Below are 14,931 nucleotides of genomic sequence, written 5' to 3' on the forward strand. Positions count from 1 at the left end.
GCCAACTTTTTCCTCAAGAGCTGAGAAGCAGGAATCCTTTTATTCAGGCATGATTCTCCGGAGTTTGAGGGGTCCTTGTTCCCTTGCAAATGTTTCATTACCCAAACTAGGTAACATCATCAGTGCTAGTAAGGAGTGCCGTTTGCTGTCAGTTTATATTCCGGTGGCTTGTCTGTCAGTGTAGGTGGTTTTAAAGATTCTTCGATTGGGCTGTTTATTGTTGACTCTTTGGCAGTTTCTTGATTGGTGTTTTGTTTATTTAATTGTTGGTCTGAAGGTGACCTTGGAGTTAATCTATGCTGAACTGGGTGCGGACTGTTGGTGGAGAGATGGAGAGGTCTTTTTGTTCCCTTTTGGACTGGTTGATTATCTCTTTATAGTCTATAGACGTGTTAATGTCTATGTGTCTATTGATGGCTAATTTGTCAGAGTGCCAAGCTTCTAGAAATTACTTGGCATTTTTGGACTTGGCCTGGTCTAGAATTGTCACATTTTCCCAATTAAAACTATGGTTAAATCTGTCTATATGTTTTGAAATTAAAGAATTTTTATCATACCTTCTGACTGCTACTTGGTGCTCGTGGATGCCTTCTCCCAGTCTTCTGCCTGTTTGTCCTACATAGTGGTTGCTGCAGTTCTTACATTGTATGTTGTAGATGACTCCTGTTTTTTTGGTGGGTAGGGGTTGCTGGATCTTTTGGTTTGCTTAGATGTTTTGAAGGGCTTTAGTTGGCTTGCGTGCTACGCTGATTACATATAGTTATAGTAGTCTGTTGGTGGTTTCTGAGATATTCTTCATGTATGGCAGTGTAATTCTTTTTAGGGTTTGTGTTGGTTATGCTGTATTGGGTTGAGTGGTCAGGGACTTTTTGATAAAGTTGTGTGGGTATCCATTTTGTTGGAATGTGTTGTATAAATGCTCCATTCCCTTTTTCTGCTGTTCTGGGTTGCTGCAGTGTGTTTGGGCTCATTTAAACAAAGTCCTTACACAGCTTCTCTTGTGGGAGGTGGGGTTCTTGCTTTGGTAGTGGAGTACCTGGTTAGTATGGGTGGTTTTTCTGTAGACTTGCATTTTTAGTTTGCCATTGTGGTCTCTGCTGATCAGGATGTCCAGGAAGGGTAGCGAGTTGTTGTTTTCTTCTTCTCTAGTAAACTGGGTTCTTTTGAAAATGTTATTGATGGTTCTATGAATGTTCTGTAATTGGTCCTTTTTTATTATGGTGAAGGTGTCTACATACTGATTCATATTTCCGGTTGTATTTTTGGAAGTGCTATGGCTTCTCCTGAATTTCTTTAAGAAACCTTAGCCTTAACGTGGAGAAGAACAGATTTAGAATCGTTCAAAGATGGAACAAGGTGTTCTGTACCAGCCTGCTACCGGCCCTGCAGAAAAGGCAGGGACAACCCCTTTTACAAGAAGGCAAGAGGCTGGAATTACGCCTGCCAAATTTATAGCTACAAAAACAAACAAGACACGAACCAAGAAACAGGAGCTTTAAGAAACAGGAACTATCTAAGCAGTTGCCTTCAGCAAACCAGCCCTCCCACACATTCCCCTTATATAGAGTTCAGGGCGTGGCTTCTCTCTGCCTCCTTCCGAGGAGCCCCATTGCCTTCCTCTGTTTACTCCTACTTGACTGCCTCCTGCGTTGGGCGTCCTTGAACAGGGCCAGCTGTGGGTCATCTTCATCCACGCTGTCAGGCTCACACAGCTGGGTCTCCGTGGTGACCAAGTGGGAGGGGCCTGGCTGAGGGCTCTCATCAGCAAGATCTTCAACCCCCTCAGCAAGGTCTTCAACACCCCCCTCCTCCTCCTCTGAGTCGTCCGACCCAACTGCCGAACCCACAGGCTGACCCTGAATCACAACACAAGGAACTGAAAGGTCCCCATCTGAAAAATGGACAAATCCTACTTTTGTTGTTTGGTAAATGGGGAGCTTTCAGCTCCTTGTTCCATCTTCGCACAACCTATATATTACTAAAAGCCACACTGTCCTGATCTTTAACTGGGTGAATCAATGCATCAATTTTTCAACCAAGTTATTTCAAATGGGCTAACTTATAGAATGTGTTCAAAATCTGGGACCCATGTTTCCTCATTGAATGAAATTTGGGGAAGTTGGGGCTGCTTCAGTGCTACCGGCTGCTGCTGCTTTATTGGACTGCTGCTTGGGTCATGTGATCTTCATTTTCAACATACTGTGACAGTTTCTCAGCCACTCTCGCAATCTCTCACTTTCTCTACCACCTAGTACAGAGGTCTCCAACCTTTTTGATTTGGCGGCCCGGAAAGGGAAGCAGGCACCACTACGTGTGCATATGCAAATGGGCCACATGTGTGCACATGCAAAAATGAACCCTGTGCATGTGTACACTAATGGGCCACACATGAGTGCATGCACACATTCAAATGGGGCTGTGCGGGTGCAAGTGCTGCCAATGGGGCGGTGCTAGGTAGGACGCTTGGGGGTGGAGTAGCGCTACCGTGTGCACATGCACTGGCCATCCCTTCACACGGCCTGGTGGCCAAGCGACCATGGCCCAGTAGTGGGCCGTGGCCCACAAGTTGTGGACCCCTGATGTAGCAGCAAGGAATTGACTCATACAAGATTACCATAATAACTGGAAGAATGAAAACTATCTTGATTGTTTAATGTCGAGGGAGCTTTGGTTCTCTGTAGCCACAGCTTTTCTTTCAAGGAATGGAAGCATCAAACAAGGTAGGAGGCCTCATCAAACCTACTTTATAAGCAGGAGCCAAAGTCATCTACTTTCATTCTAACTCCAAGTCCCAAGAACTGATAAAAAAGGTTCCCAAGGAAGCATCTTTACAGGATTTGAAAAATAGTCTTTGAAGCCAAAACATGGATGGAAATCATATCACCAAGAGGCTTGGAGGCATTTTTTTCTAGTGTGAGGAGTCTCTTTTATTCTATTGGGACACGCAGACACATCTACACACACCCAAACCCTTCCATTCAATCACCATGAACTAAGGGACTTCCTCTTCCCGCCATCGTAGCGGCACAAAACAGAAAGACTGGGAGAGAAGTTGTCCAGGCAAGAGCGGGGCCGGGAAAGAAAAGTTGTCCACCCTTTCCCAGTTTTCCCGGGAAAGTTCAATGGAATAGGCTTCCCCCCCTGGAGGTTTTCAAGAATAGGCTGGACAACTATTTGACCAGAATGGTATAAGGCCGTGGTGGCAAACGTATGGCATGCATGCCACAGGTGGCATGGAGAGCCCTCTCTGTGGACACTCGCGCCATCGCCTCAGTCTTATGCCTTCAGCTGGGTTTTATAAAACCTTTTCATTTTAGGCCTCCACCACCATGTGCAAAAAAAAGGTTCAATCCATCAATCAATTTCAACTTCTCTCAGGAAAAAAAAAGATCTCCCAAAGTTGGAATTGATTGAACTTTTTAGCCCCACCCAGTCTGCCATTTCCACTGCAGCCATGCTCACCCAATGGGCCACGCCCCCCCAGGCCCCCCCCCATGATACATGTGGGTTTGGGGTTGCAGTTTGGGCACTCGTTCTCTAAAAGGTTTGCCATCACTGGTATAAGGTCTCCTGCCTTGAGCTGGGGGGGGGGGGTTGGACTAGAAGACCTCCAAGATCCCTTCCAGTCCTATGAATCTCTCTGTTCATTGCCTCAGCGGTCCTCCCCTCAAGAAAGGGAAGGGGAGCTCCTTTGCGCCGCATCCCATCTTCCCAGCGCTCGCCCTCCTCACAACTGGCGGGAAAGCAGCAGCAGCAGCAAGCGGGGGTGGTGGGGGTGGGGCTGGCCGCCGCCGGGCTCTTCCGTGCCTTCCGCGAGGGCTGTTCCTGAGGGAGAGAGGAACGGGACCAAAGGCAAGGCCAGCTCCACTCAAGGCGGAGGAGCGGAGGGGAATCCACCGCAGGGCCAGGCTAGCCGGGGGTGGGGGGGCGGTCCCATCAGCAGCCTCCCCGCTCTCCTCCCTCTCCGGGCCGAGCGCTGGGGAGGTGCTCGCCGCCGCAGCCCCAGCCTCTCCGTCCGCGGCTCGCCCAGCCAGCGCTGCGAGCGGGGTAGTCGGACAGCGCGAGGTTTGCCGCCGCCGCCTCTCCTCGCCCCCCCCCCCCCGGCAGTCTCTCCGGTGCTGGCGCTCGGCGGCATGGCGGGGCTCAGGGCGGGCGCGAGCCTCCCGGGATTCCGCCGCGGGCTGCCGCTGCTCCTGCTCCTCTTGCCGCTGGCCTCCCCGCAGTCGCCGCTTCAGCGGGGGAACGTGTGGTGCCCCAGCCGCTGCCTCTGCTTCCGCACCACGGTGCGCTGCATGCACCTCATGCTGGAGAGCGTCCCGGCCGTGGCCCCGCAGACCACCATCCTGTAAGTGGGAGCGGCTCTCGGGGCGGCGGCGGCGGGGGAGGAGAAGGGCGCCGCCGATGCCGGGGTCGTCCTCGGTGAGGCCCTTTGTTCGCCGCCCGAGGGGCTGGGGGGGGGAGGGAAGCTCAAGGAGGGAATCTCAGCTGTGGGCTTTTCTTTTGTTTGCTCCGGCCGCCACTTTCGCGTTTTTTGCTCGGCGAGTTCTTTGGCCGCCATCCATCCGCTCCAAAACTTGGAAGGCGGGGAGAGACCCACGACCCGGCGACATTAAAAGTAGCCTTTCAGCGCGGTGTTAACTGTGGGAAGGAAACTCGGAAAGGATTCAAAGAGTTGGAGGCTTTCCGGATAAAATAGCCTTTTTTTTAAAAAAAAAAAAAGCTAACCGCGTTTGTAACTTGGCTTGGCTTGTTTCCACTGCGTTCGGTAATGGCAGGGGCTCCAGTTGAATTTGTGGTGGGCTTTCGCTGCATCAACTTCCATAGAAAAAGCCTTATGTGATTTCGTTTTTCTTTGTCGTTTGGCTTTCTTTTCCGAGTGTTTGACCCGTAAAGATCTTTTTTGTCTTTTTTAGGCACTTAACCGCTAAGGCAAGCTTGTGGCATCTTTTCCAAAGTCTTTGAAAAGTCTTTGTTGTCCAGTAGTGGCTTTCCACTTATCTGGAATTCAGAAGATTTGTGGAAAGGTCTGATGGGATATTCTAAAAACCTTACAGCTAGGCACCATCCTAATCGGTATGCATAGTATATATTCTCATAATGGGAATTGACCTTTGTATATATACTGGTATGGCTTGCATTTGGGCCAAGTAGATGGGAGTTTCATATCTGCCTTCAAAGTTTTTGTAAACAAAACGTCTGACATGAATATTTGTGCATTAATTTTAATTTTGCCCTCTTAGGATTGTGTGTGTGTGTTTAAAAGCATCTATATCAGACATGTCAAACACAAGGCCCGGGGGCCGGGTGCGGCCCACAAAGCCATCCTGGAAACAGTGAGGGAATGGCCCCCACTGCCTTGGCCCTGGCCCAGAGACCCTCCCTCCTTCTGCCAGAGACCCTCAGATCTGTCCCACTCCTGCCCAGGCCCCCATAGGCACCCTTGATGAGAACGATGTAGAGCTGGCCACGCCCACCCAGTAGCCCATACACACTCTAGCCACGCCCACCCAGTAGGCCACGCCTATCCTGGCCATACCCACCCGGCCCCCTGAGGGCAACTGCAATGCTGATGCAGCCCTCAATGAAATTGAGTTTGACACCCCTGATCTATATGAAACACAAGCCCATTAAAAAGGCTGCAGAAGTCTGCTGTAACATAAGTGCTTGACTTCACTCTTTGGAATCACACCCATTGGTATTCAGTTATCTGGAAGTGAGACTGTGGTCTCAAATACTGAGATTCATCTGTGTCTATTTCAGAAAAAGAAGCATAAACCACCTTCTGTTTGTATATTGTATAGATGTGAACAAGATAGTTCCACCTTTGTTACAAGCAATCTAACCTAAGTCCTAGTCACTTAAGAAACACAATCATATAGTTAACTTGGCAGCAGTACAGAAATGACTTGTCATTGCCTTGTCTAAGTCTTTTTTTTGTTGTTTCCCTGTCTAGTCTCCAGTCTTGTGATTGAAAACTAAAGACATCTGCTTTTTCATGTTGTGGTAATACTAAGCGGGCCATCACTCTCACAAAAAGGCATAGCCTGAATTGACTTTTCCCAGTTCCAATTGGGATGGACTGTAATTCCCAACATTTCCAGCACCCAGCTATATTGGCTGGGAATTTAAACTATGTTGTCCAAGTATGTCCCAGCATATTTGGACAACAATGGAGAAAGTATTTGTGTACTCCATATGGAGAATTGCTTCAAATTCACAGGAATTAAAGTCTGCAAAAGCCAGTTCTTTACAGGCTGCTATATAAATATTTTAAATTTTCTGGCAGCTAGGTATCTGAGATTTTCCAAGAATTGTCTTTTGGCATTTTCTTTTTTAAAAGTTTTTCAATTCTTTCTCTTTTTTAAAAAAATATAACATATATACAAAGCTATTGATTTTTTATTATTTGTAATGTTCATGTGTCTTGCATAGTAACAAACTGCAAGACTCCAATGTTCAATGTTTTGACTTTTCAGAAGTATTCTTGTAAGACAATGATTGTTTTTTCTTTATTTATTCAGAAATAAATCCTCTACATTTTTTGAGATATTTTTTCCAGATAAATGTGCCTGGAACTGTATTTACCTGTGAACATTATACTAATTAACTATATTGTAACATTTTATAAATCCTGGTGAAAAATTGCTTTTGAGATGTTTAAATTTCTTTAAGAATATTTTGCTTTGTTTCACAAAACCAAAAAATAAAAAGTGATATTTTTCCATTAACTGAGCCTTTGGCTTAATACATGAGCTTTTCATTGGATGTTCTTCAAAATTCTATAAAAGTTGTAAAATAACTGATTAATGTGGAAAATGGGTGTTTAATGTTTCTTGGATTGCATTGAAAAACCTCACTGGCAGACAACTTTTTTATTGCTTGAAGCATTCCTTATGACATTTCCTGTCATTCCCTTTTGTGAATGAACCTCAATGAGGCTTTATGTTGAAATTTTCTGTCAAGTCATAAGTTTACGTAGATGTATGATTAATAGTTGATTGATAAAAGTACTCATACAGATAGTGCTTGAGTTATGACCACAATTGATCCTGGAGGTTTGGTTATAAATTATTGCATTAATAAGTCTTTATGTGAGTCTTATGGCATATTCTGTAGATCAAGAATTGACAATCTGGTGTTATCTAGATGCTTTGGATAATAACTGACATAATCCTAGATTATAAATCATGTTGACTGAGAGTTGGAGTTGTAATGCAAAATATTCAGAGGGCATCATATGTTTACTCCTGGTAGAGAGACACCATTTGTTGAATAGTGAATAAGTTGTATTTGTATGCACATCTGCTCAATAAATCTGAAACACCTTCCATGTTATATTATCAAAGTCTAAATTTTTAATTATGATATGGACGTCATGATAACACTTGTGTTTCAATATTAAATTATCACCAGATTTAAAATATATGTATGTCATAAATTATGTGTAAAACAATCAGGTTTCTTCTTGTTTCCTTACTACTCAGAACAGAAGAAATTTTATTTGTTTTTAGTTCTGTCTGAAGGTTGTCCATGATATTAGATGTCATAGTTTGAAGGCAAATCACTATGACTGAGATAGGAATTAAGTATTGTATGCATTCCAGCAGAGTGTATTTTATGCAACAGCAAGAAAAAAGTGCCATCTTCAGTTGAGTTCTGGTTTAATGAAATCAAACCTTGTTTCATTACAATTTGCAGCATTCTCATTGAGACAAAACAAAATCTAACTTGGTCCCCCCTGAATTTCCTATGTTATCTAGTATAGGTTGCACCTTGCTTATTATTGTCAGATTACTAGTAGGGACTAGTTTGCAGTAGAAATTTTTGTCTTCTTTTAATCTTAGCAATTTCAGCATTTTGTTCTGACATCTTTCTTCCATTTCTTAATCTTTGGCAATGTCGTTTGATATTCGTCCTTGACGACTTCCTTAAGTTCATTCCACAGTTCCTCTGGTGCTTGATCAGTGAGGTTCAGGACTTCAAAGTGATTTGTGATGTTGTCTCTGGAAATGATGGTTGTGTGGTTAAAATCAAATCCCGGAAACTTTAGCTTAAATTTGATTTTTCCATACTCCATTTGGTGATATCTGCATATATAAGCATCGTTTTGGTTGTTTTAATTGCTAGGATAATAATATAAACAGACTTCAGTACCAGTCACAGTGTATCCTTCTGGATCAGATTAGGGAAGTAGAAGGCACATTGTTGTGGTCCACTTTTCTCCAAGATTGCTTCCAAGCTATGTTGGTGCAGGAGGAAAAGTCTAGCCCAGAGGTCCCCAATGTTTTGGGCACCGGGGACCAGTTCTGTGGAGAAAGGTTTTTCCATGGACCAGAGCGTGCGTGGTTTTGTCTGCTGCCTGCATCTCGCGGATGGAGCTTTGCTTGTTTGTGCGTACTGGTTGCTGGTATGCCGCGGCCCAATACTGGTCCATGGACTGGGGGTTGGTGACCCCTGCTCTAGCCCACAGTTTACAAGATCTCACAGGCTCCACCTTGTCCTTAGTCCTGTTTAACAACTACATGAAGTTCCTGGGTGAGGCCATCCATCGAGTTGAATAAAAATATGATATGCGATCTGAAATTTTAAGAGTGAAAATAATAGAATAAAAATAACTGCATTTGTATCACAAGATGAGCTACTCAGAGGAGTTTGGCTAAATTTGCAAGTGTTTTTCCTTGCTCTTTATCGAAAAAGGATTTGTTCAAATGTTGATGGAGAGTGGAAATGGAAAAAAAACTCCTTTATTAAGTGAAGAACAGGCAAAGCAAACGTAGAGCAACTAAAAAGGAGTAGCCTCTTTTCCTCTCTATACAAAGAGAGCTACCTCATTTTACAGAAAAGGTTATGTGTATAGGTATGTGTGAGGAGATGTTAGATGGGCTGGTGTACCCCTGTTGAGAGAAAGAAGATGGGCCAAAAAAAAAGTTAGGAAAGAAAATAGGCAAAACAACTATTGAAGGGGAACAGAATCATGTGATCCCGATGTAATTGATTTAGAACAAGTATGATCAGTGCTTAATTTCTGAAAAAGGGAATATTGAGGCTTTAACTTATATAGGAGCCATGCTTACATTATGTGAAATATGTACATTTCTGTACTATACTTCCATACTAACCTCCAAGTTTGTACATGATAAATAAATGCATTTCCACACATTTGTATTATATGACCCTGTGCCCTGGATCTTTTCAGTGATTAACAATGCTGCTGCGGCATCTTTCTCTATTCTTTCTTTATTCAGTCAAATCCTCAGGCCGCTGAGCAAACAGATCTAAGGTACAGAGCTTGTCACGTGCTTTGCAAATCTTTTTCCTCATGCAGTAAAAAAAGGAGTGTGCTCTTATTTATGTATTGATCCAGAGTAAACCAATACCAGATATCATGCCAGGCATGGCAGTATACCTCAAATACTCAAGTGGGGAGGCACTTCACCTTATATTCTGGAACTTTTAGGTTTCTTCTTCAATTCTAGGATTTTTCATGTCACCTGTTTAAAAAATGTGGCTGTTGTTTTCTTGGTGTTGAATTGGGAAACATTTTCTTTAGTATTACAATAATATAAAGATGGATCTAATGGTATATCACATCTTTTCAGCATTGTAAATGCAATTTTCTAGATGCTGCTTATTCATAACTATTGGCTAAACATTTTATCAGTATGTTTTTGCTATTTTTTCCTGATTCTTATCGTTCATGTTACATTTATTTCTGATTTCTCAAGGAGCTCCTTGTGTAAATCAAATAAATTCCTGGATAAAAAGTAAATCTAGTAATTAAGAAAAATCTAATTAATTGTAGCTTATGTGAATATAATCTATTATATCTCTCCATACCTTCTTCATATATTAGGGCATGCATGGATATATATATATATATATATATATATATATATATATATATATGTGTGTGTGTGTGTGTGTGTGTGTGTGTGTGTGTGTGTGTATATGTGTGTGTGTGTGTGTGTGTGTGTGTATTCTGCTCAAAAAAATAAAGGGAACAGAAAATAAGACATCCTACTATTAAATATAGTACATTGTGTTGCTTAAGTGTTCCCTTTATTTTTTTGAGCAGTATGTATATATGTATGTGTATGTGTGTGTGTGTGTAATATAATATACATGTGTTAATATATAATATGTATACGTTATATATGTTATAATATGTTATACACACTAAGCCATATACCGTTTGATTGTCTGCAGAGAATTTTCTAACTAACTCCTATTTAAATATAATTTGATTTTATGTCTGCACTGATGTGTTTTATTTGCAAATTTTCCCCCAAAATTTTTTTTGACATAACTTTTGAATTTTTTCCACAGTTCCATATCAGAGCACTCAGTGCTTGGACAGATATGAGCTGGAATTGGTCATGCCTCACATAAGGGGGTGTGTCCTAGTCATAAGCATTACAGGCCTAAAGTTAAGTATTCCTACTAGTCTGCAAAGTTACTTGTAGCATTATAGAGTACGTTAGCAGAGTGGAATTTTTTAATGTGAAAGATATATGTAGCTTTATGTTAGGATTTTTCTAATGTGGGATCGCATAATTTTTTCTTATCATTTAGGTGCCTGGCTCTCAATTACATCACAAGGAGCCTTGCTGACATGATCGCCATTTGCGATCTTCCTTGCCAGCTTCTACAAGCAAAAGTGGAGAAGCCGCAAGCAAAGTTGTCTCTTCCTTCAACAGCCCCCTTTCAGCAGGTCCTCTCAGGCCTCCCCCAGCTCACCTGAGCCTGCTTCAAGTCCTTCCCAGCCTCTGACACAATCTGCACTGGGCCTTCCTGGCTTCCTCAGTGGCACTCCCTCCCTTTCTTTATCTGGGACTCCCACCACTTTCCATTTAATGATTTATATGTCTTGGGGTTACAACAGCAATTAGAATTGCTGTTGCTAAGCAATGTGATCACATGTTGTCGTGCTTGGTGATCACACACAATCCCTGTCCCAATTGCACTTATAACCCGAGGATTCTCTGCTTAAAGATTGAATTTATTCTGTCGTGCTTTGGGGTTTTTTTAAACTCAGTTTTAACAGCTGCTATTTAGCTATATCTGTGTCTGTCTATAGCTATACAGCGTGTTTTTGTTTAAAATCTAAACTTCAGAGTGAGAGGGGGGAAAAGGCAAGATCTAGTCAGGATCCAAGGCTAGGAGGAAGCTTCAGATTATCCTTTTCAGGCAACAGTTACCTCAGGAAAGATCAGTTTAAAAAAAGTCTAGTTAGCAATATTGCATAAGATTAGTTTTATTCTGAAATGTGTTCTAGGCCTAATGATCTCTGATGTCTGTTGTCTCTGATATTTGTGTCTGCACATACTCAATAAATGGTGTGATGATTATGCATCTTGGCACCCTGCTTTATCAGAGAAGTTTCTTTATTAGCAGATCTATCATCTTCTGTCTGCCATGAACATTATCTTCTCCTTGGTAGTTTTCTGTGGAAAATTCCATTAAGACTCTGGCTGTGATTTCAGCAGCCCTATCCTTTTATCTCCCTTACTATTGGATATTTTACCTTTGACTACTTAAAGATGAGAAAAGATTTTTCTCTTGCCTTTTCTTTTTTAATGAAGTAATTTTATTTATTGTTTATGAGATTGCTCTATCTCCAAAAGAAAGGGGGCTGTTTTCCCTATCATATGCTGCAAAGTTAAAAATGCTAGAAGATGGTATCATAACATTTATTTCATTTTAATCATTTTTTTGGGAGACGATACTGTACTTATCTGTATGGCTATAGGCTATGGGACTCTTATTTTTTTGACGTGCTGGTGTTAGAGGAAGGACACCAGGTAAAATCATCCCTTGACAAGATAGGTAATGGCAGCAGTAAATACCCAGGTACATGGGAAAAAGGCAGGGCCAAGATGTGTAAAACCCAGAGTATTTTGGGAGAGAGGAGGACTGAGAGCTCCCACTAGTCACTCCGCTTCTACAAATGTGTATGTTCACAAACAAGTCTACCCATGCATATAGTCATAATTGTATTTACACACACTGTTTCTTCGCCTTGCATGTTTTTTCCCTGGTCATTTTTCTGTGTGAGATGAGGTAAATTGAAAAGAACATTTCTGGGTGAGTGTGAGGTATCTCTTGGTGCAAACGAAAAAGTTGTGCCAATCAACGTGCATAAATATGCTGGTAGAACCACTGTAGTAGACCCCTCCACCCAATGACAACGCTCCATTATCATGGTTTCAGTTAGACATAAGAGAAGTTGGGAATAATGTAATGATGGCCATAAATTTCAAGGTAGTCCCAAGCAAAAGCAAAATGAATCCTGGTTCAGCAGGAATGGAACTTTGGATTCTTGTTGTTCTGGGGCACTTGTTGCTAGGAGCAGTTGATTCCTTTCAAAAGAGAGCTGAGCTAAATGAAGGTCTAAGATCCAACCGGGGAGATAGAGAAAGCCTGCAGACTTCCTTTCATTTGGACAGCTGCGACACTACAGTTGTTGTAGTCACTTATTATCTTCTGCTAACATTCTTCTAATTTGAGGGAAAGTTCTTTTTCATCAAGTAGTGCATATAGCATATTACTATTAAAAAGCCTAGAATGGAAGAGAATTGTATCACGTTGAAAGGTGGGATAAAAGTTTTATTAAAGTATTAAAGGGCCACCTGCATCAGCCTTACATTGAAGGACTACTGTTAGGTTTCTATGCAAAGAACCTTTTTAGGTTACTGAGCGTGATTCCCACGTTAGAATAGCTTGCTTTGAAATTTAAAATTGGGAAAAAAGCTCAATTCACTAAGGTCTGCCCCTTGTCATGTTAGAATTAGTGCTGAAGAAAGGGTCACTTGTGCCTATTACATAAGTCTCACTTGTGCACATGCAGAACTAGAGATGCTATCAGGACAGGAGAAAGCTGCAGAGATGAGCTTCATTCTGCAGAAGGAACAGTATGGACTCCGGATGTGTCAGAGATCCCTTACGACATTAATGTGGTAAATCCCCCATATGACCATTAAATCCAGAATTAAAAATTACATAATGATACTAGTTTGCCACCTTCTTGCCTAAACAACTTCTGATTGTAGCTTTACGTACTGATGAGGTCTGTTAATAACCTTCTGTTGTCAGATCTATTAGTTAAGCTTCATTGCTAAAATACAGTGAATAATATCAACAGTACCTATCTGCTGACTGAACTTCATCTGCCAAAGAATGGATTTTTTCACCCCTTTGTTGGTGAAATCTTCAGATTTACTGTGACTCTGATGTCAGCAAAGGGAAAGCGGAGTGAGGAAAAGATTGGAAGGTCCTTTATGAAGGTAGCCTAGGGACTCCTTTACATTACTGAATGTTTGCATTGTAAATGCCCCATTTGTATCCATTCCTTTTTTTCCCCATTCTAGAGTTATCCTGTGTGGTTAGTTTCCAAATTGTAATGATGGTATAGTTAAAGTTAAGAAGATGTACCATTAGCATTTCAGGTTATGAAGTATTCTGCAAGCAAGGCGGACAACTTTTCATGAGACACCAGTGCATCAGTGCAGTTCAGGTGAACAACAACACCTGGCTAAACTTGGTTCACTTTGGGAAAACTAAACAAGGTCAGACCTGATCACTACTTGAATGGGAAACCACCAGGCTAGACTGGACTGAGAAATTGAAAAAAATATATATAGCAAACCTCTTAAGTTTTACTGCCAAGACTATTTATGATTGTGTCCATGAAGTCATCAGAACTAAGCTTGGTTTGAAGAAGACTTTCAATTGTGAAGAAGTTCAAAGTAAATGCAAAATGCAAGCTGAGTTTTCAGGTGAAAACAGTTGGAAACCCTATCCTGAAGGTGTTTTTTTTTAAAAAGGCAACTGGACTTTCTTTGTTTTTCCTTGAAGATGTTCTGAAAAAGCTTCTTGGATGAGAAGCGAAACATCTTCAAAGAAAAAGAAAGTCCAGTTACCTTTTGAAAAAGGACAACAGGGAGGGTCTTCTCAGGGTGCCACCGGTAAGAGATTGCCGGCGGGTAACACCGAGGGATAGAGCCTTCTCAGTAGGGGCGCCTGCCCTTTGGAACCAGCTGCCAGTGGAGCTGAGGACTGCCCCCGACCTCCGTTCATTCCGCCGGGGCCTGAAGACCTGGCTCTTCGAGCTCTCTGGCCCAGGCTGAGGATCAATCTTATTTTAACTGGGGTTTTATTTGACAGGGGCACATACAATTTTTTCTTTTTAAATCTGTTTTAACTTTTGTATTTTGGTTTTTTTAATTACCCTGTAAACCGCCCTGAGTCCTTCGGGAAAGGGCGGTATAGAAATGTAATAAAATAAATAAAAATAAACCATGACCTGGATGAGAATCTCCATAGACGGTTGGAAACCGTCGCTGTCTCAGAAGGTTTCCCTCCCCCCCATGCCTATGTTCTCTCTGCATTTCCTCTTTCCCAACCTTTATGGGAAAAGGGTTTTGTGGGATTTCAACTCTTGAGGATTCTAGAATTTATTCGGGAATAATTATTCCAAGACGGATGAGAGAAGTGTCTCTTTCACAATCCTTTCTCCTGTTCTGTTTCCTATTTTCCCAGGCTGCTTTGTTGGAAATCCATTCGGAAACTTTACTTAAACTGGAAAGACTGCTATAATTTTGGCTTAGTTTACTTGTTATCTTTTTCATTTCATTAAAGAGCCCTAGTTGTAGAAAGGGCATCTTAAATGTGGATGTAACAGCAGCACAGAGTTTCCCTATTGACAGTAAACCAAGCAGCGCAGCCTCAGCTCAGCAGATACTATAATTCTGAAGAAGAAAACTTCGCATTTTTAATATAAATAGCTGGTGACTCATGCACCTTAAGGACAAAAATGTTTATTATGACACTAACGTTAAAGAACCCCGTTTCATTTTATCAAACATATGAAGGCTATGCTGGCACAACACAGAAAACTCAACAATCCCTTCTTCTAGTCAGGATATTCAGTTT

The 14,931-nt window shown here is 42.0% G+C and overlaps 1 protein-coding gene across 1 annotated transcript in view; it reads left to right on the forward strand.

Moving 5' to 3' along the window:
• The first annotated feature begins 4,026 nt into the window (after nt 1-4,026).
• The window catches only part of PXDN (peroxidasin), an 85,241-nt gene continuing 74,336 nt past the window's right edge, over nt 4,027-14,931 (forward strand). Inside the window, exon 1 of the mRNA XM_083356549.1 lies at nt 4,027-4,345. Within this exon, the coding sequence (XP_083212675.1) occupies nt 4,134-4,345 (212 nt within the window). The 5' untranslated portion in view covers nt 4,027-4,133. The remainder of the gene's footprint in view (nt 4,346-14,931) is intronic.

The sequence above is a fragment of the Vipera ursinii genome (genome assembly GCF_947247035.1).
Source record: "Vipera ursinii genome assembly, chromosome: 1".
Taxonomy (NCBI): domain Eukaryota; kingdom Metazoa; phylum Chordata; class Lepidosauria; order Squamata; family Viperidae; genus Vipera; species Vipera ursinii.